Here is a 23,259-nt window from a genome sequence, read left to right on the forward strand (position 1 = left end):
TCGCCCACACGACTCCATACACGTGGTCTGCGGTTGTGAGGCCTGTTGGATGTACTGCCAAACTCTCTAAAATGACATTGGAGGCGGCTTATGGTAGAGAAATTCATTCATTCTCTGTCAACAGCTCTGGACATTACTGCATTCAACATGCCAATTGAACGCTCCCTCAAAATGGTAGACACCTGTGGTGTTGTGACAACTGCACATTTTAGAGTGGCCTTTTATTGCCCCAGCACAAGGTGTACCTGTGTAATGATCATGCTGTTTAATCAGCTTCTTGATATGCCACACCTGTCAGGTGGATGGATTATCTTGGCAAAGACTAAATGCACACTAAACAAATTTGTTCACAAAATTAGAGAGAAATAAGCTTTTTGTGCGTATGGAAGAATTCTTGAATATTTCATTTCAGCTCATGAAACATGGGTCCGACACTTTACATGTTGCGTTTATGTTTTGGTTCAGTAAATAAGGATAGAATATGTTTCTAAACACTTGTACATTAATGTGGATACTACCATAATTACGGATAGTCCTGAATTAATCGTGAATAATGATGAGTGAGAAAGTTAGACACACAAATATCATCATACCCCCAAGACATGCTAGCCTCTCACCATTACAATAACGGGAAGTTAGCATCTTTGGGGCGGTATGACTTTCTCTTTGCTCTGCAATGTTTCGCCAACTGACTGTCATGGAAAGAGATGATCTCTGTCATGATCTCTGTCATTGTCATCTCAGGCAAGACTAATCTGGAGATTTGTAATCTAGGTTTCTGACAACTCAAACCCTTACAAAATTCTAATTAGTGTCTGAAAGAAAAGAACAATGGCTGTAGATTATAATCCCTCAATTTGCGCTGGGAGGTCCTATTGTAGAATGGGATTAGAGAAAATATAATCCTCATATGCCAAATCCAGCCTATCCTCTGGAAGACATTTTGATTGCATGGAGAAGACAAGAGGCTATAGTCAACTTTAAGGATGAGGGCACTTTCTGAAAACTGTAGCTACAAGTAAAAGTAAATGATCATGTCATGGCAAATTATATAATATTCTCATTACATTATATTTCTTTAGGCATTCTTTATTTATTGATAGTGATCAAAGAGAGACATGTCATATTACAGATGCATTCAAATAATGTACCCCTTTAGTCAGTGCCATCATTCAAAAGTAAAGGTCCATTAACCATGCCAACATAAATGAAAAACAAATGTTGAACAACGTAACAAATGACAGACATTAGTAACCAAGTAAAATAATGCCGTAATTACACAGTAAAATAATGAAAGTCATCATTTAAAAACAAAAGTGAATTTACAAGTAAGGCAAACCAAACAGTCTTTGCTGCGTTTCCAGTCATTACAGGCTATGATATGTTCTGAGCATCATTATCTGACTAGAGGCTAAGTATGTCAGCTGGATACATTTCCTTTAATTAAATGACCTGGAACTGGATTAAACTGGCAGGAGATGTACAGTATATTGTTGCATGGAGAGTCTACTACACTATTGTGGTGTGTAACCATACAGTCGATAATACTGGCCATCAAGATTTTTGTTCTTCTGTGGTTGTTCACACACCCGTGAGTGACAACAGGGACACTAAAAGATTAAGGCGAGGGGAATTCTTTATCCTAATCTATTTCATTGGGTTTATGTTTAGTTGGTTACATTTCTCTAAACAGTTCCTGAATCAGCCCTTAGATTCAAGTGGATTGTGAAAGGAAGGAGGTCAGTTGACCACTAATAATAAAAGTAACTCCACCATAGAACCCAATGAAGTTTGTGCCAGAGGCAATAACACAACACACAAACAATTCAAGTATTGATGAATACAGATAAAACTACTCATGCAAAAATAACTGATCAGAGGATCTTTTTTTTGTTCCGTTTCCATAGGATAGTAGGTAGGTAGATTGCACATAACCCTTGTAAGGTCCCATTTGCTCAAGGCAGCAGAGAAGTATTTCAATATTTCACAGCATGTAACATTCAAACAGTAGCTTACATGCAAAATAATAGATACAAATCTGGTAAAAAATAAATCTTGAATACAAAAAGATAATCGGAGAATGACAAATGTTCAGTTGTAGCGGTATATGTATTGTGTACAGTGTCCTAATGACTTACCCAAACTGGTCCCAGATCTGTTTGTGCCATCTTGCTTCCCAGACCTGCGACCAGGCTATGACTGACCTGTCTTTCCTTCTCTTATAACCTATCCTTACAGAAGTGTCAGCAGAAAGCAGATATGATTGCATACCACCAATCGCAATCCTTAAAACCAAAGAGATGATTTCAAGCTTTCTACAGACACCTGTAAGGTTTAACAGTACGGTTGTGGGTGTTCTTGGATATGGGTCTTGTGTGCTTAACGGGGCATCTGTAGAACAGGCTTATAGGAGGTCTGTAGTCTGGTTTGATTGCACTGAGTGGCTACAGTACAGGCTGTGGCTGCTTGGGGGCTGGATGCTAGTCTGTGTGGCTCCAGCTAGCCACTGCTGGTGTAGAGAGGAGGGCAGGGCTGGCTGTGTCTGAATTTCATGATATACACTGCAGTCTGGTGCCACCAGTAGAACATAAACACTACCAGGACATGCCACACCTGGTGGCTGGCACCCAGATAGTTCAGCTGACCTGTGGAGGTCAAAGGGCATCACGGGGTCATCAAAAGCTCACTTCAAATATTGTGTTCAAAGGTTTTTTGAGATTGGAATAAAGAAATTGAAGACAGAGGCTATTTGGCCAATCATAAGTTGGCAAAAAAAGGTGACTGACATATACACTGAGTGTACAAAACATTAGGAACACCCTAATATTGAGTTTCACCCCCTTTAGCCTTCAGAACACTTCAATTTGTCAGGGCATGGAGTCTACAAGGTGATGAAAGCCATCCACAGGGATGCTGGCCCATGTTGACTCCAATGCTTCCCACAGTTGTGTCAAGTTAGCTGGATATCCTTTGGGTGGTGGACCATTCTTGATACACACGGGAAACTGTTGAGCGCGAAAAACTCAGCAGTGTTACAGTTCTTGATACACTCAAACCGGTGCGCCTGGCACCTACTACCATACCCCATTCAAAGGAACTGAAATATTTTGTCTTGCTCATTCACCCTCTGAATGGCACACATACACAATCCATGTCTCAAGGCTTAAAAATCATTCTTTAACCTGTCTCCTCCCCTTCATCTACACTGATTGAAGTGGATTTAACAGGTGACATCAATATGGGATCATAGCTTTCACCTGGATTCACCTGGTCAGTCTGTCATGGAAAGAACAGGTGTTCCTAATATTTTGTACACTCAGTGTACAGTAACAAATGGAAATAATGTTATAAATGTCTTATAAATGGGTCAAAATCATGAAGTCAAAAGCATGAAGTCATGAAGGCTCACCTGGGAAGCAGCGTTCTGGGATTTTAGAGATGTAAAAGAGGAAGGCAGCTCCAGCTATCAAATACATCACAATCACACGAGGGAGGAACAACTGCAGAGAGGACATACAGTAAGACAAACGTCACTCCTTTGCATAATATTTTGTGGCATTGTAATATTTGTATTTATACATATTTGTATGTATGTCATCTTTGTAATACATCAACTTTTTATGTTTTTATAAAAATTCTGCAGCTTCACCTGGACGACAGCAGAGCTGAAGCCTCCATTGAGCCAGACCCAGTGGACAGCTGGGATGACCCCGTAGCCAGCCACGGAGCAGAAGATGGCGGTCCGCAGGTGGTGCCACTCCTTAGAGAGGTAGTGAGGATGGATCTGAGCCGAGAATATGGCCAATATCAACGCTAGAACAGTCACCAGGTACACCTGTCTCCAGAACTAGAGAGAGAGTGAGAGAGAGATTTCATTTCAGAGCCAGTTTATGTAGGTATTAGCCAGATGGATCAGTCTGGTTTCACAAGGCTACATCTTTAGATCTTTCTATGGGCAAAAAAAAATAAAAAGTATATACCAGCATGGGTGAAATAAAAACAATGGGCTGAAATGTATATTATATTGTCCAACATACAATGTTGCAGTAGAAGGCATAGAAGACCCCTGGAATGTAACAGCCCAGGATTCCCACAGAGATTCCAGCATAGTCCAGTGCCAACCAGCGGTGACACGTCTTCTCTGAGCGGTGGCAGGAAAAGAGGTGATACCCCACTGAACACAGCATGCACACCTAGAAACACAACAGGTAACCGTATATTATACCAGTACTAAACGCAGAGCTGCAGAATAGAACATTACAGGTGTGTAGGCACAAAAGCAAAGTAGCTAAAGATTTTCATGGACATCAGACAGATAGCTTTGACCTCTGTCACACACACCCAAACGCACGCGCACACACACACACCTGAAAGCAGAATAGTCCTATGCAGTAGATGACATAGTCTTCTCTGTTGGCACCTGAAGCTGGCAGGACAATAGACATGTCATTCACCCCCAGTAGGAAGAACAGGAGGAAGCCCAACAGATGTGTCCATATGTTGACTGTCTCATTGGACAGCACAAATATGCTAGAGGGGTGGAAAACAATACACAACACTGTCAACAACTAGCCTGGTTCCAGATCTGTTTGTGCTGTCTTGCCAACTGCTATGGTCATTTTGTTTGGTGTGACGAGGACCATATGAGTTGGCAAGACAGTACAGATCCGGGACCAGGCTACACAACAACTAGCTATATATTTCTCAAACTGAAGCTACAACAACTAGGCTTATTCTCTTGATTTCACATACCTTTTTAAACAGAGTTTTGATGTCAAGTGTGCTCTGTATCCATCTGTAATGTAAGGGTTTTCTTTCAAGAATAACGGGATCTGTTCAAATGTGTACAGGCGGATTCCCCTTGGCACCAGAACTGGCCAATACTGGTAACTCCCCAGCTCAATGTAGTGGCTACTCTTGTGTAACTTGAGTTTTTGAGGCATTTTAGACCATCAGATTTCCCAGTTCTGGCACCGTTTTAAGGCTGAAAATATGAAAGGGGCACACAACAGCGTAATGTTATGGCATGGCACTAAGGTTTCATTTCAATCTAACATTGGCATAGATGGAGCGCTTTTGTAGGTCAACAACAAGGTACTGCTGATAGCAGTGATAGCAAAGACTTAACAGAGGATCTGAAGATATGACTAATAAAATCAGAAAGTCAACATGCTTTTGGCAATAGCTAGTTTATAGGAATAAATCAGAGCTAAGCGATTGATCGAAATATATGCATTCCTCTCATAACATGAAGTTCAACTTGAAATTTAGCCGGGCATGCTAGCTAGCTATAGCGTTCATGCTAGAATGCAGAGATAAAATTACCTTTTGTTGCATGCTATCGATGTCTACGTGGTGTCATCTATCTACATACACCTTACTTTGTGATCTAGCAAGCTTTTAATTCATAGACTGTAGCTAGATCAATGACACACTACACTATGCTAAGCAGCTGGCTAGCCCAGCAGTTTATGCTAGCTATTCCATAAACGAAACCAAAAATCAGCGTCGAAATATATGCATTCCTCTCATAACATGAAGTTCAACTTGAAATTTAGCCGGGCATGCTAGCTAGCTATAGCGTTCATGCTAGAATGCAGAGATAAAATTACCTTTTGTTGCATGCTATCGATGTCTACGTGGTGTCATCTATCTACATACACCTTACTTTGTGATCTAGCAAGCTTTTAATTCATAGACTGTAGCTAGATCAATGACACACTACACTATGCTAAGCAGCTGGCTAGCCCAGCAGTTTATGCTAGCTATTCCATAAACGAAACCAAAAATCAGCGTTCTGAAATTACACAATAGCCCAAGGCCCCCCCCCCTTTGTACTTTATAAATTGCCTGAATAAAATACGATTTCATGAACCGAAGTTGAAAAAGATCTGCTCAGAAATGAAATATATTTTTGTGGCCCATCTGGATATGGAAATGACCCAGATAGGAAAAACATCTCCTCTAGAAAATAAAAAGCTGATATGACATTATTCTCTCTTGTTCTGTTTGTCCTCGGGGACAGGAAACCAAAGCAGGGTTTTTATGTATAATAAGCATTAGGTCAAAGGGATTAGATAAACAATGATTGTATTATGGCGTTTAGCAACATGAATGAGATTAGGCCTGCAGTTTGGAAAAAATATGAACCCATTGTAGTATTACTTGAAAGTAAAACCCTTACAATCTTTCCACAGAATGTTGAAAAATATATTTATTTAGAAAACCACATTTGAAACGGCAGAGCTTGAATAAAAAATAAGAGAAATACACTGTGTACAAAACATTACATATGTATCATATTTTTGATTCACTGATCTTTATTTTTAGTACTCTTTTATTCACTTAATTACACTGAGGGAAAAAAGTATTTGATCCCCTGCTGATTTTGTACGTTTGCCCACTGACAAAGAAATGATCAGTCTATAATTTTAATGGTAGGTTTATTTGAGCAGTGACAGACAGAATAACAACAAAAACATCCAGAAAAACGCATGTCAAATATTTTATGAATTGATTTGCATTTTAATTAGGGAAATAAGTATTTGACCCCTCTGCAAAACATGACTTAGTACTTGGTGGCAAAACCCTTGTTGGCAATCACAGAGGTCAGACGTTTCTTGTAGTTGGCCGCCAGGTTTGCACACACCTCAGGAGGGATTTTGTCCCACTCCTCTTTGCAGATCTTCTCCAAGTCATTAAGGTTTTGAGGCTGACGTTTGGGAATTCGAACCTTCAGCTCCCTCCACAGATTTTCTATGGGATTAAGGTCTGGAGACTGGCTAGGCCACTCCAGGACCTTAATGTGCTTCTTCTTGAGCCACTCCTTTGTTGCCTTGGCCGTGTGTTTTGGGTCATTGTCATGCTGGAATACCCATCCACGACCCATTTTCAATGCCCTGGCTGAGGGAAGGAGGTTCTCACCCAAGTTTTGACGGTACATGGCCCCGTCCATCGTCCCTTTGATGCGGTGAAGTTCTCCTGTCCCCTTAGCAGATAAACACCCCCAAAGCATAATGTTTCCACCTCCATGTTTGACAGTGGGGATGGTGTTCTTGGGGTCATAGACAGCATTTCTCCTCATCCAAACACGGCGAGTTGAGTTGATGAAAAAGAGCTCAATTTTGGTCCCATCTGACCACAACACTTTCACCCAGTTCTCCTCTGAATCATTCAGATGTTCATTGGCAAACTTCAGACGGCCCTGTATATGTGCTTTCTTGAGCAGGGGGACCTTGCGGGCGCTGCAGGATTTCAGTCCTTCACAGCGTAGTGTGTTACCAATTGTTTTCTTGGTGACTAAGGTCCCAGCTGCCTTGAGATCATTGACAAGATCCTCCCGTGTAGTTCTGGGCTGATTCCTCACCATTCTCATGATCATTGCAATCCCACGAGGTGAGATCTTGCATGGAGCCCCAAACCGAGGGAGATTGACAGTTCTTTTGTGTTTCTTCCATTTGCGAATAATCGCACCAACTGTTGTCACCTTTTCACCAAGCTGCTTAGCGATGGTCTTGTAGCCCATTCCAGCCTTGTGTAGGTCTACAATTTATAACATTTTTGACATGCGTTTTTCTGGATGTTGTTGTTGTTATTCTGTCTCTCACTGTTCAAATAAACCTACCATTAAAATTATAGACTGATCATTTCTTTGTCAGTGGGCAAATGTACAAAATCAGCAGGGGATCAAATACTTTTTTCCCTCACTGTATGTATGTGTGTATATACACATATATATATACACATACACATACAGTGGGGGAAAAAAGTATTTAGTCAGCCACCAATTGTGCAAGTTCTCCCACTTAAAAAGATGAGAGAGGCCTGTAATTTTCATCATAGGTACATGTCAACTATGACAGACAAAATGAGAAAAAAAAATCCAGAAAATCACATTGTAGGATTTTTTATGAGTTTATTTGCAAATTATGGTGGAAAATAAGTATTTGGTCAATAACAAAAGTTTCTCAATACTTTGTTATATACCCTTTGTTGGCAATGACACAGGTCAAACGTTTTCTGTAAGTCTTCACAAGGTTTTCACACACTGTTGCTGGTATTTTGGCCCATTCCTCCATGCAGATCTCCTCTAGAGCAGTGATGTTTTGGGGCTGTCGCTGGGCAACACGGACTTTCAACTCCCTCCAAAGATTTTCTATGGGGTTGAGATCTGGAGACTGGCTAGGCCACTCCAGGACCTTGAAATGCTTCTTACGAAGCCACTCCTTCGTTGTCCGGGAGGTGTGTTTGGGATCATTGTCATGCTAAAAGACCCAGCCACGTTTCATCTTCAATGCCCTTGCTGATGGAAGGAGGTTTTCACTCAAAATCTCACGATACATGGCCCCTTCATTCTTTCCTTTACACGGATCAGTCGTCCTGGTCCCTTTGCAGAAAAACAGCCCCAAAGCATGAAGTTTCCACCCCCATGCTTCACAGTAGGTATGGTGTTCTTTGGATGCAACTCAGCATTCTTTGTCCTCCAAACACGATGAGTTGAGTTTTTACCAAAAAGTTCTATTTTGGTTTCATCTGACCATATGACATTCTCCCAAACTTCAGACGGGCCTGGACATGTACTGGCTTAAGCAGGGGGGACACGTCTGGCAATGCAGGATTTGAGTCCCTGGCGGAGTAGTGTGTTACTGATGGTAGGCTTTGTTACTTTGGTCCCAGCTCTCTGCAGGTCATTCACTAGGTCCCCCCGTGTGGTTCTGGGATTTTTGCTCATCGTTCTTGTGATCATTTTGACCCCACGGGGTGAGATCTTGCGTGGAGCCCCAGATCGAGGGAGATTATCAGTGGTCTTGTATGTCTTCCATTTCCTAATAATTGCTCCCACAGTTGATTTCTTCAAACCAAGCTGCTTACCTATTGCAGATTCAGTCTTCCCAGCCTGGTGCAGGTCTACAATTTTGTTTCTGGTGTCCTTTGACAGCTCTTTGGTCTTGACCATAGTGGAGTTTGGAGTGTGACTGTTTGAGGTTGTGGACAGGTGTCTTTTATACTGATAACAAGTTCAAACAGGTGCCATTAATACAGGTAACGAGTGGAGGACAGAGGAGCCTCTTAAAGAAGAAGTTACAGGTCTGTGAGAGCCAGAAATCTTGCTTGTTTGTAGGTGACCAAATACTTATTTTCCACCATAATTTGCAAATAAATTCATTAAAAATCCTACAAAGTGATTTTCTGGATTTTTTTTTCTCAATTTGTTTGTCATAGTGGACGTGTACCTATGATGAAAATGACAGGCCTCTCTCATCTTTTTAAGTGGGAGAACTTGCACAATTGGTGGCTGACTAAATACTTTTTTCCCCACTGATATATATATATATATATATATATATATATATATATATATATATATATAGTACCAGTCAAAACTTTGGACACACCAACTCATTCAAGGGTTATTCTTTATTTTAACTATTTTCTACATTGTAGAATAATAGTGAAGACATCAAAACTATGAAATAACACATTTGGAATCATGTAGTAGCCAAAAAAGTGTTAAACAAATAGAAATATATTTTATATTTGAGATTCTTCAAAGTAGCCACCCTTTGCCTTGATGACAGCTTTGCACACTCTTGGCATTCTCTTAACCAGCTTCATCTGGAATGCTTTTCCAACAGTCTTGAACGAGTTCCCACATATGCTGAGCACTTGTTGGCTGCTTTTCCTTCACTCTGCGGTCCAACTCATCCCAAACCATCTCAATTGGGTTGAGGTCGGGTGATTGTGGAGGCAAGGTCATCTGATGCAGCACTCCATCACTCTCCTTGGTCAAATAGCCCTTACACAGCCTGGAGGTGTGTTTTGGGTCATTGTCCTGTTGAAAAACAAATGATATCCCACTAAGCGCAAACCAGATGGGATGGCGTATTGCTGCAGAATGCTGTGGTAGCCATGCTGGTTAAGTGTGCCTTGAATTCTAAATAAATCACAGACAGTGTCACCAGCAAAGCACCCCCACACCATCATACCTCCTCCATGCTTCATGGTGGGAACTACACATGCGGAGATCATCCGTTCACCTACACTGCGTCTCAAAAAGACACAGCGGTTGGAACCAAAAATCTCCCCCTACCTTGTCACAACACAACTTATTGGCTCAAACACATTAAGGAAAGAAATTCCACAAATTGTACTTTTAACAAGGCACACCTGTTAATTGAAATGCATTCCAGGTGACTACCTCATGAATCTGGTTGAGAGAATGCCAATAGTGTGCAAAGCTGTCATCAAGGCAAAGGGTGGCTACTTTGAAGAATCTCAAATATAAAATATATTTTGATTTGTTTAACACTTTTTTGGTTACTACATGATTCCATATGTGTTATTTCATAGTTTTGATGTCTTTACTATTTTTTGCATTGTAGAATAATAGTGAAGAAAAACCCTGGAATCAGTAGGTGTGTCCAAGCTTTTGACTGGTACTGTATATATCAATAATAACATGTATTAATACATTTGTAATGTGTGTGTGTGTGTGTGTGTGTATATATATATATATATATATATATATATATATATATTTATTGTATTCAGATTTTTCATGGGGTGTTGCAGCATCCTCAGCACCCCTACTTCCTGCGGCTATGGGCTCCTGTTCTCTCCATAGCCTCATAGTCCAAAGATGATGGTGTGTTTGGCCTAATGATTGGGAACTCTGGTGAAATTCATACAGCGCCCCTGAAACAAAACAAAATGCAGATTATTTATTCCATTTCAACCTTTTACTTTACCAGGTAATTTGAGAACACATACTTTTTTACAATAGTGAGCAGTTAGGTTCAAATGTACCTACTGTATTGTACACTTATCAGAAAATGTACAGCAGTACTTCCTTAACATACACTATATTTCATTACAGTAGTAACACCTCCCTACCTCAATATCAGCTTAATTCTCATGAACAATGGTGCATGGCATGATATTGTTCATACCTGGCCGCTTTCCCCTTCCATTGACAGTGCAGACTGCTCAGACCTGCTCTCCACTGGTGTAAATATTACAACAACCAATCACGTCAAAGCAGCTCTCCTCAACGTTCTACTGCTACTGTAGCTACCCATTACTCCCCACCATATATGGACTTGTTTACCTCAGATAAATGAGGTACATCAGTTACAAAATGAGCTCCTAATGGAGTCGCAATATACGTGACGTATCATGGAATTTTTTTGACGATGCAGAGTTGACATTTACAATTTATTCTAATTAAACTCAATTGAGGAAGCCTGTAATGGGTAAGGAGGGGATGGCGAATGGGCCGGTCATTGTCACAACATCACTATTAACCAATCAAGCTAATCAAGTGCGAGAGCATAACTGGCTGGACAGACAGCCACTCCCATTCTGTCAAGAAGGGAGCCCCCATCATTATCCCAGGCGAGTATAGAGCAGGTAGGTACCAGCCCTCTTATAAGCACACACCAGGAAGAGGAATTGGTGCATGGTTAAACGCATGCTTACAGCTAGTATGGCTATTCACTGTTCACATTTATCGATTACTTATTGAAGTCGAGATGTTTTACAGAGTTTTGCTTGAAATAGTAAATTTTGGTTGCAATTTTAAGTTGAAACCAAAATCTGCCACCATAATAATATGTTTCATTTGACCTCAACTGACCTATAACTTCATAACCAAGAAATACAAAATTTACAACAAAAGGTTGTTATAACAAATGTAGTGTAGTAATTCAGAACAAATTCAGTACAGTATTATCACATGAACGGGCACCACAGACAGACCCCACCTCCCTTATTAATGGGAAGACAATGACCAGCGTCCTCCACTGACCTAGAGTGTCTGGTCTATGATGACAGGACAGTAGTATGAATGACCAGCGTCCTCCACTGACCTAGAGTGTCTGGTCTATGATGACAGGACAGTAGTATGAATGACCAGCGTCCTCCACTGACCTAGAGTGTCTGGTCTATGATGACAGGACAGTAGTATGAATGACCAGCGTCCTCCACTGACCTAGAGTGTCTGGTCTATGATGACAGGACAGTAGTATGAATGACCAGCGTCCTCCACTGACCTAGAGTGTCTGGTCTATGATGACAGGACAGTAGTATGAATGACCAGCGTCCTCCACTGACCTAGAGTGTCTGGTCTATGATGACAGGACAGTAGTATGAATGACCAGCGTCCTCCACTGACCTAGAGTGTCTGGTCTATGATGACAGGACAGTAGTATGAATGACCAGCGTCCTCCACTGACCTAGAGTGTCTGGTCTATGATGACAGGACAGTAGTATGAATGACCAGCATCCTCCACTGACCTAGAGTGTCTGGTCTATGATGACAGGACAGTAGTATGAATGACCAGCATCCTCCACTGACCTAGAGTGTCTGGTCTATGATGACAGGACAGTAGTATGAATGACCAGCGTTCTCCACTGACCTAGAGTGTCTGGTCTATGATGACAGGACAGTAGTATGAATGACCAGCGTCCTCCACTGACCTAGAGTGTCTGGTCTATGATAACAGGACAGTAGTATGAATGACCAGCGTCCTCCACTGACCTAGAGTGTCTGGTCTATGATGACAGGACAGTAGTATGAATGACCAGCGTCCTCCACTGACCTAGAGTGTCTGGTCTATGATGACAGGACAGTAGTATGAATGACCAGCGTCCTCCACTGACCTAGAGTGTCTGGTCTATGATGACAGGTCAGTAGTATGAATGACCAGCGTCTCAACACGTTCTACACGAACACTGACATCCCCCATCCTCGTTTACATCTTTCCCGTCATTCTTTCTTTTTTTTTTCACGAGTTTGTTGCAATCAGGGTTGGGGTCAATTCCATTTAAATTCAGTTAATTCAGGAAAGCAATTCAGGAAGTAAACTGAAAACATTTATACAAGGGGGTGCCTTACCCTGTCCTGTGCTGTTGGTCTCATGACAGCAACTCGATCATACTGTCGCCTGAGTAATGCCACTAGCGCATCAAAACGCCCCTTTGAGGATGAAATAATGAAAATTGTGATGATGAAACCAGTTTAAACAAAGATATGATGAAACCAGCTAAAAATATGCAAGATATCAAATCCGTTGCTGACTGCCATTGTCAATTGGGTTTGAAAGCATCCAAACTAACCTTGATTGGTGTGTACCATCTGGACTGTTCTGGGATGTGATAGATAGGGGGTGGGCTCTGAGGCATTGGTTTTCTTATAATGTGTTCTTCCACCTCCTCTTCCACCATTGTGACCACTGCGTTCTTAGCTTTCTCTAGCCGCGCACCTTCCTCCGTGGAACCCTTCTCTCCCCAACGAACCTAATACACAGTTTACATTAGGTTATTTTATACAGTTCGTCTTTCATTTTATACTGTTTGGTTATTTTGTGCTAAAATAATATATTCAGACCCTTAGAGTAACTAACATCACTCAAAATAAAGTGACACAACTCACTGTCAAGATATAATGCAGCCCAAATAGATAGGGTTGAATGGGGTAATACTCATTCCGACATACCTCCATGCGTTTCATTCCTCCGATACCTCTTCCCCCATAATAGGATGCATCCACCATGGGCCATTTCCTCTTGGGCAGAGGGTCCTCCTCAGGCTCCTAATGGAGGAGACACAGTGAAACCACACTGCATTAACCCTGTGAAGAGCTGAACGGACTTTCAAATGTCACTTTCATGTTGATTTAAACAACAGTTCAAAGGATCTAAGCGACAATCCACTCACAGGTGCTGGAGGAGGGGGAGGAGGGGGTCGACGGGGAGGGGGATCCTTGATCACCTGTAAAATAGAAGCCTTCTTCCAGTACTATAAACTAACATCAACCAACAACCCTTTTAACTGATTCACTCATACTGTTTCTATTTTTCAAGGGGAGAAGTGCTGTGTTGAACCACTCACAATAGTGCAGCAGAGCGGCCAGAACCACCACAGCAGAACCAGAGCCAGTAGCAGGAGGAGAACCAAGACCAGCACCAGTACCACTGTCCCATCAGACTGCATCAGGAGACATTGCACTTTCACTTTAAATGTGTAGCTATAGCACTCTGAATTAATTATATTGTGTAGTTTCTATGTTTTATGTACTGTCTTTTTAAGCACATGACCAAATGAATTTCCCCCTGGTGGGATAATAAAGTTGATCTGAATCTGAATGGTACACAACACAGACTTGAACAGATGACTTTATATCAAACATAAATATCATATATAATACTGTATATCATGGACTTTATCAGACTAGACTTTGGTGGACTAAGACTGACCAAACTGAATGTCAGTGGAGTGAGGCTGTTTTGTTTTGAGTGTTGGTGTTATCTGTGATACTGATACTCACACATCTTGTAGCGTAGATAGTGAATGGACTTGAGATGTAGGACTGACCCTTGTTCAAGCTGATCAGAACATCTATCGATCTATTGAGAGAGAAAGAAAATCCAGCCCATTTCTATGTTATTGCTGAGATAGAGCGAGACTAACAAAGTAGGTCAGGTCAAACTTAATTTAAGTATCGGCCTGGCAGACCATACATTGAAATGCCAGTGCACTGTGCTATAGCAAACAGGCTGGTGGGCATGGTAAACACTGTCACATGGTCAACAGTGGGTACCCGCTGGGCACAGACGTCAGTTCAACGTCTAGTTTTGATTAACATTTGGTTGAGTTGTCAACTAATATGAAATCAACAACAAATGCCATTGGATTTAGGTTGGGTGAAAGAAATATGAATTTCTGTCCCTTTCCAATCAGTTTGCCAGGTTGATTCAAAGTTATCACATAGATTTTTGGGGCTGAAATTACGTGGAAACAACGTTGACTCGACCAGCTTTTGCCCAGTGGGTAAACACTAACAGTGTCACAAAGTCTCACAAAAATATCCTCCTGTACTAAACTGTTTTAATGACAGTATGCCAAACCATTTTGGTGTGTCTCACCACTACACATCGGTTCAGCCTATTCGTTCACATTTTATAAAGAAACCAGGCAGGGTACTGTAATGGAAAAGGGCTGAACAGCGGCCATTCTCCAATCTCCACCAGACTTTTATTCTATTTTTATTCTTTAATTATTTAATTGTTTTGCTTTTATAAAGTGATGGATCCGTTACCCGTCGAACCCACTGCCCACCCTGAATGGAAGTGTGTGTAGTCTCCGACAGTGGAGCTTGGGTTTCTGCGTGGTTCAGCTCTAACGGCAACCAACAGACAACATGCCATTCCTTTGATCTGGCCAACTGAACGCGCTCAGTAGCTCACTGGCCATTTATGGCTACAGGAAGTTCTACGAGGAGAGAATCAAGTGCAGCACTTACTGTCCGGCTTCATGCAGCACTGGTGCTGGACACAACAGATAGCCATCCTGCACCACATTAGGCCTCTCATCTGGGAGAGAGGGAAAGAAAGAGAGAGCAAGAGGGAGGGGTGTGTGAGCTCTACGCCCTCTCAGTGAAGAGACATTGTGTGTTGTGTTCTATATTAAGCAATGAGACCAGCTCCATGCACTCAGCTAGCTGCAGAATGACATATCTGTTCTCTAGCTACTAAATAAGACACTGTTCTGTTCTCTCTGGTTTGGGAAAATAGTGAGCCCCAACATTCACCCACATGGTCTCATTACTTTATTACTATGGCTATAGAATGAACAGGGTGACCAACCTCTTTCCATTATGAAATTGATTGAATCCTGAGGAATGGCATTGAAGTGCATTGTTTGGTATACAACTACAAAGGACAGTGGCATCTGGTAATATACATGAATGAATGTGGTGTAACGCAGTTAGGGGGTTGTTGTCAATTTGCACTCTTACAGTAGGTAGGTGTGTCAATATTGGAATGCAGAATGTGATGCTTTATGGAGCTTGGGGTACGGTATACTAACTGTAGGTCTTCTGGTTGACTGTGAGAACACAGATCACTCCCTCCTGGCTCCTCCCACGGGTGAAGTCATATCCTCTCAGTACAATGTTAAAGGATTCTAGAATGTTATGGAGGGTCACAATGTTAGGATTTTTGGGCACAAATTAATAATATTGTTAACCAATATTGATCAAATTTCATCAGTATAACAACAAACTAAATCTTTGCAACATACCATTCACACAAACATTAGTGGGCTCTATACTGAATATTTCTGTGCAGGATTTCTTCAAAATCTGTGAAAAATATAAATACAGAGGATGTAAATTACATGGTATGTGTCTTAAAGTTTATTTTGACATATTGCTCTATGTAATTATTCTGACCTCACCGAATTCACAATGGTTTTGAGTGCATGAAATCCAGCCAGAACTGGGAATACTTGGTCTTTGCTGTCTGCAATGTCAACAAGCTGTAGGGATAAGAAGGAAGCATACTGTATGATACTACACAACATCTAAGAGATTGCCTTTCCACATCTAACGTACAACATAGCACTCTCCCTCATTGTCTGTACATTAATCTGTCTCTCTGTTGATGTTTTCCTGCCTGGTTTCCAAGGCTTTCATCTAATGTAATGAAACTATAACAGGAAGCAGGACTGGCACAATCTTGATCTTATTAGATGATTACAGTACAGATCACTTCCTGTCCAGACTGCTAACACTCGCTGAGAGGGACAGACGATCAAATCATTAACCTGGTACTCTCATTTTCCTTTCACTATGTTATCAATATCAATCAGCTGTTACAGCATTGTGCATGCTTATCCAACAGATTTCAATGTGAACAAATATTTCAGCAGGGATACTGTTTGTGTGTGGCTGTGTGCAGTTTGTGAGTGCTTCTCCAGCCTACAATTGGTCAAGTGAGACTCCAAAATCCTACCTGTCTCTCATCAAAGTCCTTCACACCGACACAGTATACCCTAGCACCAAACTCCCTGGCAGCGTTAGCCTGAAGCAAAAAGAGAGGACCGATAGATTCATTTATGGAAAATAGCTGTGTACCAGTAAGAGCTCAAAGCAAAGTAAGTACTATATTATTGCTCATCACAGTCTATTATAATGGCATTACCTCCTCTACTGTCAGTTCATAGGGATAGACCTCCAGTTTCCCATCAGTCAGAGCGATGATGATGCTGGATGACCGTGTGACCTGGGCCTTCATCTGCTCTGAAGCCTACATGGAGGAAGCCATGATTTAATGGACAACACATACAGTACAACTACAAAAAAATATATATAAATGCTATGAATCAAAACTTCATACCACTTTCATTCCTTCGTGCATGTATGTTTCACCAGCCGGTCTGATTTTACGTAACTTTTTCAAGCCTTCCTCTATTTCATACCTACAAAGGAACAAGACATATGCATTTTAGGTCCTGTATTATCTGAGAGATGATGTGTACCGCGAGAGAGCGCGTGTGCTGTCTGTGCTAGGTGAAAGATGTTTCCTGTAGTAGTACCTGTCTCCAGTTAGTGGTAGAATCATCTCGGCTCTAGATGAGAAAACTATGTAGGAAACTCTCATCTTTGGACTAGAACAAACACAGAGATACATACACCAGGGGATGAACGGGATTAAACACCCAAGAAGACACAGAAGCAGATTAACTCAAGCAATGACTGGTCATTTAATATTTAAAAGACTACACTAACAGTAGATCTACTTAGCCATATTCAAAATCAAAATCTAATCTAATCTAATTGTATTTGTCACATGCGCTGGATACAACAGGTGTAGACCTTACAGTGAAATGCTTACTTACAACAAAGCCCTTAACCAACAATGCAATTTTAAGAAAGAATACCACAAACAAAATACCACAAAAACATTAAATAAAAAAATAAGAAGAAATAAAAGTAACAAATAATTAAAGAGCAGCAGTAAATTAACAATAGCGAGGCTATATATTCCCCAAACCCTTTGCGGCTAACCATTTTTTTCTACATTAGCCTACAATTACACACCAGTTGCCACCACAGCCAGCTGTACCAAATGTTTCTGGAGTTAAATTTAGTACACCATTATTAAGTTTAAAAATAATCCCACGCATGCAGTATCCTAGTGTTTGGTGGACCTACATTTTGTTAAATGCCTAGGCTTCTGCTCAATAAAGATATGCCCCACTTTCACAGGACCGTATTTGCTATAGTTTATCTATTAATTCCTGCTGTGTAAACATGTCCTTGATAAATTGTTCTTTGATAAAAGAGGCTCATTCAGTCAATATACTGAACACTAGTATGTAAATGTAGTTTTATGAGAGAAAGGGAGAGAAGAACAAAGGGAGAGAGAGAGAGAGAGTGAGTGAGAAGAAACAGGGAGAGAGGAGAAACAGGGAGAGAGGGAGAGAGTTATGTGGGCTTTGCCCTGATGGATAGTGACATTTTCAAGGCAAGTTTAACTTCATAGAGAGCTTGACCTGAGAGCATAGACAGTTTACCTCACAAAGCGGTTGGTGAGCTGCTCCACAAACTCATAGATCTCTCCCCAGTTATCATACACACTACCAGACCTGTAGAGCACACATTGAAACTCTCTAAACCAAACAAACCCATACAAGGACTATACAAACTGAAATATAATTGTAATTCTATTTACATTAGAATTTTTACTACTTGTTACACATTTGTGTTTTTTTCACACACAACAACTTGATAATAAAATGCTTGATAAATGCAATCTGACACCTGATACATGCTATTGAATCATGTTGATTCAAGATACATCACCATAAATAAAAACATAACAAGTCACGTTCATATCAACTACATCTTGCATTTAGTGTATAGGCTAGGATACTTACCTATCTAAAACGAAATAAATATCAAAAGCTCCATGGCAAGATGCCTCTTCGCTTTGACAAAATAATGTGTTTATTAGAAAGATAATAAGAAATACAATCCATTGTCCGTTGAGGATCATTGCCTCGATGGTATTTTGCACATTGCACTGTACCACTGTGTACCTTTACATGCGCTTCCTTCTATGTAAAACAAGACTCGAGATAAATCAAGACTGACTGAAGAAACTAACATGACTGTTACGCAACATGTTACTACCATATGTCTTTGTAAATACCGATGATCGTCCTTGCCACTTGTTGGTAACTACATATTTTCTGAATAGAGAGAATAAAATGGTTTGGGGCGTCGCATCACGGCTGATACTGTCCCAATCCCACCTGAACTGGGCATGCGCAAGAGATCCGGACACTTTAAACCCTATCGCTCCCTCACCAGCGTCCGGGAGACAGCAGGTGACAACATGTTTTGTTAAATTAACAATTTATGGAACTATTTCTGTTCAACAAACAAACTTAATTGGAGCTTGATACGCAATGAATTATAGCCAAGACCACAGGAAAACGTGGATATTACTTTTAATTTCACAGACTGAAATAAAAAAAGATTGTTTCGTTTGAAAACTTCATTTCGACAGATTCTGATGTCCACGCCATTGTGGAAGTAGAAATGTGGAAATCGCTCATTATGATACTGTGTAGAGCAGGGTTCTTCAATTCCGGTCCTGGAGGGCCGAAACACCTCTGTTTTTCATCCTCTCCTTCTAATCAGGGGCTAATTCAGACCTGGGACACCAGGTGAGTGCAATTAACTACCAGGTAGAAATAAAAACCAGAAGTGTTTCGGCCCTCCAGGACCGGAATTGAAGAACCCTGGTGTAGAGTGAATTCCAACATTGCCGTGATCCGTCAATAAACCAGGGTTTCTCTATCGCCTGAGGACGCAGAAAATCGTATTTATGACACTCACACCCGCGTTTGTCGTCGTGGCCTCGGGGCATGCACACCAGAACATCGCCTGCAGTCACCTAAATACACTCTATTTTGTCCATATTTACCAAATGTCATGAATTCAATATCTAATCGAAATTGGCTTCTTCTACACTGGCCCTTGACACCCATGACCTCTTTAGACCGTCCATCCATGCACCGACACTCTCTGGTTGTCAGAGATCATTAATGTCACCCAGCTAACAAGAGGATAAAGGAGGAGCGGAGAAAGGTCAAATCTCAAAGTGCAGATTAAACTAGACTATAAAACCAGCTCCTCAAGTAGACCAGTTGGTGGGCAATCTACAAGACACCGCGCGCTGTATAATACAAGCAGGGACAGAGCAAATAGGAGAAGCGCAAACCTAATCGCAGAATTTTTGTCCACCACTCAGCTGTTTGCGATGGTAAGTATTGTTTTGGATTTAGAGCGGTTTTATGCATGGTTTCTTTGGCGTTTGCCAAACTCAGTTTCAAATGATTTATTCTCAATTGTTAGCCGAATGATATAAATTCTATGTTTCTCAGGAGACCCTGGAGGCAGATATTCTGGCGAAACTCTTTTGGAACACAGAGGCGGAAGCTCGGCAACGATGGATAACGGAAATTTTTACGCGCGTCCACACGACCTGCGACGTTCCCGAGAACGCCGTTTTTGGACCGTATGAGCTGAAACATACCTCAGTTTATGACAGCGTCGCCTTCATTGCTCTGAAGTCTATGGACAGAAGAACGGCACCATACATTTTGAGGGTGAGAACACTTACCAATTCCGTGCGTCCTAAAATAATGTGTTCCAAACTAATTGCCCACATAATTGTTTGAAATGCATTGAACCTTTCAGGTAGTCAAATTGTGTATTTTTCTTGTTTTTGTATGACAACGACCCGTTTCTATTTGGCTACACAGGTGGACACCTCAGCGCCCAACATGCGCACTGATGGTCCGATGTGGCTGCGGCTGGTCCAGTCAGCCCGGAGCGCTGAGGAACAGAACCTGGAGGCCTATGTGAAGAACGGACAACTATTCTTTAGAGCCCTCAGGACGATCCTGAAGGAAGAGGAGCTGTTGGTGTGGTACGGGAAAGACCTGGCCAAGCTTCTTCTCCTAAACCCACTACAGATACAAAGCAAAGGTTTGTCTACACACTCTATGAATGTGTTATTACATACTAATAAAATATGATATATTACAATATATATATATATTGTTCATAGCAATTTTAATACTGACTGCAATTATCCATAAATAAAAACATTACAACTATATTTATTCAATACATTTGTAGAATTTAAACAGTATTGACAAAGGTTTATGTTATGCAATATTGGCAGAATAAAGTAATATTAATCCATCTCTATAACCAGGTGCTGGTCTGTACACTTGTGCCAACTGTAACCAGGGCTTTGAGACTGAGTTCCCCTTTCTGGCACATCGGAGATTCCTCTGCACACAGAGACAACCAAACAGCCACACCACCAAACCTGGTCAAGGCAACACTGACCATGTGAAACCTGACTCCCTTCCTGTTTCTGCCTTCAAACGGAGCCGTCCAGAAACAAGTCCACAGGATAACAAACCTGCAACAGACTTCCATAACTTAGCCAGGGATATGGAGAATATTAAGACGGGGTCTTCCAGCACCAGGGACACTGAGACTATTGGTTCCCTCAAAAGGAAACACACAAAGGTGGAGGAGGACAGGTGGAGTGAGCCACAGCCTCTAGTGATAAAGCAGGAACCACTGGACAGAGGATGCTGTACTTTGAACATGAAAATACAACCCAGCTCAGTCTCCTGTCACCTGCCCAGTAACATCAACAAGAACAACATCACCAAAGACAGAGCAACCCAACTACACATACAGCAAGGCTCTGGGCCTGAAGATCTCAGATCTTCATCCAGCCTACGGTCTTCATCTCCATCTCTCATCTGGTCTTCTTTCACTGACTCTCCTACTGTCACCTCGGCCTTCATCCAGGTCTCTGTCTCAGAGAACAGGAGGAGTGCCTTCTCCCAGCCTCCACGCTCTGTTTCCCTTCCCCAGACTACCCCCCTGCTTGGGAGGGCTAAAACCTCAATCACTCCCCTCACTACTGATCTCCACCGACCGGTGCTGGTCCAGGGTGTTTTGAAACAGAGGCACCCTCTCTACAGCCAAGCAGCTCTCTGGCCCAGGACCCCAGGCAGATCCCCACTCCAGGTCCAGATTTCCCTGCCCCCCTCCGTCTCACGGCTCTCGCCCCTCAGCCTGATGGCTCAGAACTTGTGTGCCAAATGCAACATCTCCTTCCGCCTGATCTCGGATCTGGTGCAGCATATGAGGTCCTACCACAAGAGGGCGCTGGATACTACAGAGTCAGGGTCTGGGGTGAAACAACAGCAGCGCAGGGCGATAGAGGAGAGGCTCAAGTGTTCCGTCTGCAGCGAGGTCTTCAGACAACGCCATCACCTTGCGCGACACATGACTTCTCACACATGAGTTCAATTCAATGAGTTCTTATCATTGGTAAGATCTTGATATTTTAATATGTTTGATGTGTCATCATATTGATGAAGATACTAATTGGATAACTAATAAAACTATTATGTTAATTACTGTAATGTACATTAACAATGCAATTACATTTTTTTTAAACATGTATGAGTCTGCTTACATATAAGGGATACTTTTTTCTCCTTAGAAATAGTTAAACAATTTCTCACAATTCTGTAAAATGTGACATTTTTTGAATGCCATATATTTTTCTATTCTTTTACATCAAATGCTTGTTTTTCACACAAATGACGATAATTTCGGTGTTGATATGACTTGATTGTAAGGTTAGTTGTGAACACTAGATGGTACTAGAGAGCTATTTACAGGGATAGAAAAAAACTCAGCTTCAATGTTTTTTATTTTCTTTTGAAAGAAGTATATACCTATTATTTCATAAGAACGCCATGTAGAGTACATTGATAAGTAACACATTGGGGTGGCCAAACAATAAAAACATACATGATACAAAACCAAATAGTAAAAAAAGATGAGAATACGTCAACATAAAACATTTATAAAAAGTCATATCTGTAAGGTAAACAAACACATATGATGAGGCAAAAAATGTAAAAAACAGAGTTAACTATTCACAGGCTATTCAGTCATATTCATATTCCTTTCACCAAAGATTAGATTATATATTTTTTAGGTTCAGCACAAATATTTCAGTAATGTCTGACATATATACAAAACACAATTTACTAAGAACAAAAACATAAAATAATAATAGATGACATTTTAAGAACACTGAGCAAGCCAACCAGCAACAAGCTCATGACACTTCAGAAAGACTACTTCAGAAAAGCTTTGAAAATCATCAGTAACCATTTCGACCCATTGGTATAAAAAAGAACTGTCATAATGTGTGGGTAGACATGATACAAATGAATCATCTGTAAAATAACTGTAATACTGTGTGGGTAGACATGTTACAAATGAATCATCTGTCAATGTACAGTGCGAGAGGCAAGATTTTCAGTTTCCAGGGCCCCGTGTAGCTCAGTTGGTAGAGC

The 23,259-nt window shown here is 41.2% G+C and overlaps 3 protein-coding genes and 1 long non-coding RNA gene across 5 annotated transcripts; 2 read left to right on the plus strand and 2 right to left on the minus strand.

Annotated features, from left to right (window-relative positions):
- Positions 1–475: 475 nt before the first annotated feature.
- On the minus strand, positions 476–5,808 carry LOC121573474 (progestin and adipoQ receptor family member 3). Of its 2 annotated transcripts, none has more exons than XM_041885504.2 (7): positions 5,613–5,808; positions 4,753–4,984; positions 4,368–4,530; positions 4,038–4,193; positions 3,650–3,847; positions 3,410–3,500; positions 476–2,645 (listed from the first exon to the last, which is right to left on the minus strand). In XM_041885504.2, the coding sequence occupies exons 2-7, from the start codon at positions 4,941–4,943 to the stop codon at positions 2,500–2,502; spliced, it is 945 nt and encodes a 314-aa protein (XP_041741438.1). In that variant the 5' UTR covers positions 4,944–4,984; positions 5,613–5,808; the 3' UTR covers positions 476–2,499. The 2 variants fall into 2 exon arrangements, with proteins under 2 accessions (XP_041741438.1, XP_041741437.1); XM_041885503.2 differs by lacking the exon at positions 5,613–5,808 and adding an exon at positions 5,326–5,606.
- Positions 3,739–13,940, plus strand: LOC121573475. The gene is made up of 3 exons (XR_006002053.1): positions 3,739–3,829; positions 4,048–4,163; positions 13,863–13,940. It is a non-coding gene; the product is annotated as an uncharacterized LOC121573475 (long non-coding RNA).
- Positions 10,380–19,074, minus strand: LOC121573473 (anthrax toxin receptor 2-like). Its single transcript, XM_041885502.2, has 17 exons — positions 18,721–19,074; positions 18,358–18,429; positions 17,377–17,448; positions 17,178–17,259; positions 16,983–17,087; positions 16,794–16,862; positions 16,237–16,317; positions 16,081–16,141; positions 15,868–15,963; positions 15,302–15,371; positions 14,327–14,405; positions 13,891–13,986; positions 13,717–13,770; positions 13,496–13,591; positions 13,117–13,296; positions 12,896–12,976; positions 10,380–10,695 (listed from the first exon to the last, which is right to left on the minus strand). Exons 1-17 carry the CDS (start codon positions 18,837–18,839, stop codon positions 10,657–10,659), a joined length of 1,452 nt encoding a protein of 483 aa, XP_041741436.1. The 5' UTR covers positions 18,840–19,074; the 3' UTR covers positions 10,380–10,656.
- Positions 19,075–19,656: 582 nt separating this feature from the next.
- LOC121573476 (PR domain zinc finger protein 8) lies at positions 19,657–23,013 on the plus strand. Its single transcript, XM_045222520.1, has 4 exons — positions 19,657–20,114; positions 20,236–20,460; positions 20,617–20,842; positions 21,075–23,013. The coding sequence occupies exons 1-4, from the start codon at positions 20,112–20,114 to the stop codon at positions 22,187–22,189; spliced, it is 1,569 nt and encodes a 522-aa protein (XP_045078455.1). The 5' UTR covers positions 19,657–20,111; the 3' UTR covers positions 22,190–23,013.
- Positions 23,014–23,259: the final 246 nt, after the last annotated feature.

The sequence above is a fragment of the Coregonus clupeaformis genome, chromosome 9 (assembly GCF_020615455.1).
Source record: "Coregonus clupeaformis isolate EN_2021a chromosome 9, ASM2061545v1, whole genome shotgun sequence".
Lineage (NCBI taxonomy): Eukaryota > Metazoa > Chordata > Actinopteri > Salmoniformes > Salmonidae > Coregonus > Coregonus clupeaformis.

Bases quoted from the DNA above. Each gene is read 5' to 3' on its own strand.
- LOC121573474 (XM_041885504.2), bottom strand. From the start codon at position 4,943: ATGCCTCAAAAACTCAAGTTACACAAGAGTAGCCACTACATTGAGCTG. The intron at 4,194-4,367 runs GTGTGTGTGTGT...TTGTGTTTCTAG, and splicing joins TAGGACTATTCTGCTTTCAG to GTGTGCATGCTGTGTTCAGT. The intron at 2,646-3,409 runs GTGAGCCTTCAT...TGACCTCCACAG, and splicing joins CCCAGAACGCTGCTTCCCAG to GTCAGCTGAACTATCTGGGT.
- LOC121573473 (XM_041885502.2), bottom strand. From the start codon at position 18,839: ATGATCCTCAACGGACAATGGATTGTATTTCTTATTATCTTTCTAATA. The intron at 16,142-16,236 runs GTGAGGTCAGAA...TATTTTTCACAG, and splicing joins TCAAAACCATTGTGAATTCG to ATTTTGAAGAAATCCTGCAC. The intron at 15,372-15,867 runs GTTAGTATACCG...CCTCTCTCCCAG, and splicing joins AGTCAACCAGAAGACCTACA to ATGAGAGGCCTAATGTGGTG.
- LOC121573476 (XM_045222520.1), top strand. The intron at 20,461-20,616 runs GTGAGAACACTT...TTGGCTACACAG, and splicing joins CGGCACCATACATTTTGAGG to GTGGACACCTCAGCGCCCAA. The intron at 20,843-21,074 runs GTTTGTCTACAC...CTCTATAACCAG, and splicing joins ACTACAGATACAAAGCAAAG to GTGCTGGTCTGTACACTTGT.